A 4,845-nucleotide genomic window follows, 5' to 3' on the forward strand; every position below is an offset into this window, starting at 1 on the left:
AGTTTATAATTAGCAGACAAGCATTGTGTGTGTCTGCTCCGGAGCCAGCTCACCGGGGAAGGGCACTAGTCACTCAAAAACAACCCCCGGTGGGTTTTTGAAGCGTTGAGCCTTTGTGTTTTCTGAATTTTAATGAAGGGTTTTCCAGGCAGGGTAAGAGCAGCGCGGCGCACTCCCCATGGCCCCATGGCCGAGGACAGGGGCTTAGTCAGCTGCTGCCAGCCTGCGTGGGCCTCCTCCGAAGTGGCACCTAGGAGAGGCAGGAAGGGAGATGTCCCCGTCCTCAGATGAGACGTCTTGGGGAAAAAAAGAGAGAAAAACAAAAACAAAAGATGTCTCTGTTTAGAAAAAGTGTTGGGCTCTGCTCCAGATCTTGGCTCGTTTGGAAACAAGCAGTGACGCTGCTTAGGGGAGCAACGAGGCAGGCGGCTCGGTACCTGCGAGGTCAGAGGGAGTCCCAGGCTCCCGAAGACAGTGTTCCTGAGGAATTGTCAGGGCTGCCAAGCTGGCCCCTGCTAATGAGAACCAGGAGCAAGGCTCTGGGAACCTGTGGCAGGAGGGAAACATGCTGTGGGCACCCCGGGCATGGGTTACAGGAAGAAGGGAGAGAGGGGTGTGCTGTCAGAAGAGCCGCCAGACCCCCATGGGAGGAATGGGTCGCCTTACCCATTGCTGTCTCCTCTGCTAAGCTGCTTGAAAGCATGAAGGAGGCAGCGCAGCTTCACTAAGGGTCTGAATGTCGACAGTAAGAAAGGCGTCCCAATGGCCCTCCCCCCGACCCTAAGAGGCAGCTGCGGGCAGCCTCCCATGTCCCTGTGTCCAGGTGCTTACAGGCAGATGCTCCAGGGAACTGCTGCGGCCTCTGTGGACTGAACAACTTGCAGGAAGAGTGACATCCCTTCTCGCCCTGAATCTAGCTTTCCCTCATGCTCTTCCACAACTGGGAGAGTTCCCATCGGGCTGTTTAAAAGCTGCTTCCTTCACTCGATGAATCGTTCCAGGAGGGCGCTGGAAAGAAATGAAAGAGATGGCCACAGAAAAAAAGTAATTTATTATGACTGAATGTTCCAATGTGGTCTACTGAAAATAAATATTTTTATTACAAAATGTTCCATATAAAAATTCTAAGCTGCTGGCAAGCCTTAGTTTTAGGCTTATTGAATCTTTTCAAGCCCGAAGCGGAGGTTACTCTGTGCAGGGAGAGTGGTCTGCTGCCCCGCAAGGGCTCAGGTGTGTGCGGACTGCCCCACAGGGTCCTCCTTCTCTGTCTGCAGCAGGTCCCACTCGGTGAGGAGCTCTGAGGACACCTCAGTGTACAAACGGTCCCAGTCCCAGCTGACGTCATCCTGGCAAGAGAGATACTGCTGAGGGTAGAACAAAGGAAGGCCTTTCTCTGCAACCACAGCCCACTTCCCACGCCCACCTGCAGGGGAGGCAGAGTTCAGAGTGCAGCCTTGGGGTGGGTGAGGGTTGGGGGCACCTGGTTACAGGAATGACCTGACCGAGAGAGTTAAGGAGCTGCTGCTGCAACGTACTTCTCGAACTTCGTGTTCTGGGGCAAGGGCTTTGGTGAGGAGCTTCAGGTCAATCTCTCCATCCTGTGAATGCAAAAAAATACGGCTGTGCACCTCAGGGGGACTTCAGACAACTATCTCTTGCGAAGCGAGGAGGACAGGTTGTATGTGGTAGAGCTTCCCAAACCCAGATCTGCAGGAATGCCTTCTTGTAAAAGAGTAAAAATGTGAGTGGACCACATGGCCTGAGGACTGAGGGAACACCACGACATGCTACAGCGGGGCATTCTTTGGGAGAAGGTCAACACTAGGGCAGGGCATGATAGGAGCATATCTCTAGGGCCAGCATATTTATTGACACCAAGTGGGCAGTCATGGAAGCAGCGGGGAGCCTGTGCTGGGAAACGCTGGAATCTGTTGAGTCCAGAGATGCTGTAATACCCAAGGATGAGGTTGCCAGGCAGCCTCAGAGACCCATGGAGGCACGGCTGGCTGTATGGCCGTGCAGGGACTGAGAAAGCCCTAAGGAGTCTACCCCTCTATGCCGAGGCCGTTCTACTCACCAGGGTCTGAAAGGCTGCATACTTCATGAGGTCATTGTCCAGGTCACGGTAGGTCATCACCCGGTTTACCTGGACACTGCAGGAGAGAGAGAATGTGAGGAGGAACCATAGGCAGGCCCAGTTCCAGGAGAGCTGCTAGGCCACCGTCCCCAGAGCCTCGGAGGCAGCTGGGAAGGGCCAACGTGGAAAGAAAATGTCTAATAAAATAAAAGCCCTGGGATGGATCTCATCACCAGAAACATCTGGATCAGCACTAGGGGTGGCCACACTGAGATGGCATTTGGAGTACATTAATTCACATGTTCCCTGCCTCCCACCAACTTCGTACCTAACTGAGCGTACCTGGGAGGGGCTGCCACCTGCAAAACAAAGTCTTCTTCTTGTACTTCTTCCAGATCTGGAATAACAGGAATATCTGCAACGAAAGGCGGCAGCGGAACTGTCAGCCGCACGGGTAGAGAACTTGCCTGCTTCTCCACATCCTTCTCACGCCAGCCATGGGGCAGTATGCTGGGGGTAGAAGGGACACTCAGACACCATCTCTGGCCTCCAGGGGTCCCCAATCCAGGGCTGTGGTACTGAACTAGAGGTGTGCATTAGGATCAAAGGTAGAACTTCATCAATTTCTGAATCCCAGGCTTTACCCCAGAACCTGCTGAATTAGAACCTACTGGGTGGGGCTCAGGCATCTGTATCTTTTCCTAAAATTTCTTCGGTAATCTTGATGAAAGCTCTGGTTAGGAACCATTGGAGTGCATCTCCAAGGAGAAACGTAAAGAAATGAGAAGAGAGAGCCAGACAGTACTTGGGTAAGTGTTCATGTTAGAGGAGAGAAAAGAAGGGGAACCGATGGCTGAGCCTGACATGGCCAGAGACAGAGGAACTAAGAAAGTATAGCGGCATGAGGCGGATGTCACTGGGAGCGTACCTCCTCATGACCAAGGTGCACAAGTGCATTAGCTCATCATAGACTTTGCAATTGTCAGTTGTCATGGCCTCGAGCCAGGTCATATGTCTTAAGGACATTTTACACCTAATGATATGACCTGGCTCCCCAGCAGTGTATGTGAGATCAAGGCCTCTGTTTGCCAGGTCTAATAAGAGGAGACCCAAGGCCCTTTCTTTCATCAATTTCATAGTCATGCAAATAGAGAAACAGAGACAGCACATCACTTAAATGTGGCAACTAGCTTAAGATACCAAAAATATCTTCTCATGAGGACAACATGACACCCTACAGAAATATCTCCTTCTTCAAATGAGCATCATCAACTGGTAGAGGAGTTTTCTTTGTTTTAAAAAGTCTGTAGAGAGGGGCAGAGTGAAAAAGAAAGAGATGGAGCAGGAAAAAAGGGCGAGTGGGCTGAGAAAGTCATGGAATCCCCAAACCAAATATTAAAAGGAGGAAAAATCCCAGAAAGGAGAGAAAAGTGAAGAAACCCTTTGTTTCTGCTTCTATGGATTAAATTCAATTTTATTTTTAAAATACACGCAAGATTATTCCAAGAACAGCTGGGAAGACCCTTGCCATTTTCAGGCTATTCAGGATTTAGACTTCACAATTGCTCTGGTCAAGCTAAGCCCGAATATATGTCATTTTCAAGCCTTGTGTCTTTGTTGTTGCTTCTGACTGTGGGGTACAGGTGCTGTACCTGGAAAAAGAGAGGAAGTATACAAGGGAGACACAACAAATAAGACACAGAGAGGAAGAGACACGTGGAGAGTGATTAAAGGAAGGAAATGGGATAAAAATAAAAAGAAAAGGCTGATAGGGAAATAAAGAATACGCACACTCACTCCCCCAAAATGAGGAAATGAATTCACCAGGTCCTCTATCTAGAAAGAAGTTGTTCAGAATTTAGATGTATCTCTCTATCCTGCTGAAGAATTAGAGATGGAATTCTCTAAGATTCTATTTCTCGGGCCAACAGAAATCTAGCTTTCGCGTTCACTCTTGCTCCGTGTCAGTAATGCAGCCTGTGGGAGGGATGCTGCCGACGTGCTGTCCTGGAGCCCAGGGTGAGGGGGGGTCTGAGGCCAGCGAGACTGCACAGAGCCTGCAGCGGGGCAGGGAGGAAGCTGCTGTGCCATGCGCCATCAGCAGTGTGACAGTTTTGGAGTGAGCCAGTTAGCTGCTCCTGGCTCTCCTTGGGTGTGGAGTCCAGCCTGAGATGAATATTCAGAAGTTGGTAAGAAAATGCCCCCTGCTGAGTTTGGGGCTCAGGACAGGTCTTCCCATAGTCCCCTTTCCCTCCACAACGCTAGCATTTGGGTCATGTCAACTCTGCCCAGCTTCTCCCAGCGCTGAGGAGCTGCACTGCTGCCCAATGTCCACTGCGACTCCCCACGGGCTTCCCTCTTCATCCCTGCCCCCTCCTCCAAATGTGCACAAAGGAGTGTGGGGCTGGCCCATCTGTGACAGATCAGAGGTCAGTTCGGGCCTTGGCAAAGGGGCCTCTCAGAGTGGCACTGGTGGGGCTGGCCACACAGTGGGATTTCTCTCTAATTGGAAGCCTGGTGCCCAACAGAACCCGGTGAACTGCCTGAGTGGGACGGAGCCAACGATGACAGCCAGGCCAAGGCAAGCTGCAACATTCCAGTGCAGTGACAGCTTGAGCCATCGCAGCAGAGTCAGGCCATCCAACTCCCAGCCCCCAATGGAACAGGTGGCCGTGGAGCCGGTTTTGGGCAAACTTCAAAGAACTTCACAATTTTACAGTTTCTGATTTATAATCACAGAGAAGTACTTGCTTAAGTGTACATAACAC

At 51.1% G+C, this 4,845-nt stretch overlaps 1 protein-coding gene across 4 annotated transcripts in view; it reads right to left on the reverse strand.

Annotated features, from left to right (window-relative positions):
• Positions 1-1,032: 1,032 nt before the first annotated feature.
• IFT43 (intraflagellar transport 43) overlaps positions 1,033-4,845 on the reverse strand; it is a 74,155-nt gene continuing 70,342 nt past the window's right edge. For 2 of the 4 annotated variants that reach the window (XM_023537029.1, XM_023537030.1), the window contains 4 exons: positions 2,420-2,492; positions 2,078-2,153; positions 1,536-1,598; positions 1,033-1,364 (listed from right to left, as the gene is read on the reverse strand). In XM_023537029.1, coding sequence (XP_023392797.1) covers positions 1,227-1,364; positions 1,536-1,598; positions 2,078-2,153; positions 2,420-2,492 — 350 coding nt within the window. In that variant the 3' untranslated portion in view covers positions 1,033-1,226. The remainder of the gene's footprint in view (positions 1,365-1,535; positions 1,599-2,077; positions 2,154-2,419; positions 2,493-4,845) is intronic. The other 2 variants (XM_011370831.2, XM_011370830.2) reach the window with 2 other exon arrangements.

This window comes from Pteropus vampyrus, unplaced genomic scaffold (assembly GCF_000151845.1).
Source record: "Pteropus vampyrus isolate Shadow unplaced genomic scaffold, Pvam_2.0 Scaffold177, whole genome shotgun sequence".
In the NCBI taxonomy this organism is placed as follows: Eukaryota; Metazoa; Chordata; class Mammalia; order Chiroptera; family Pteropodidae; genus Pteropus; species Pteropus vampyrus.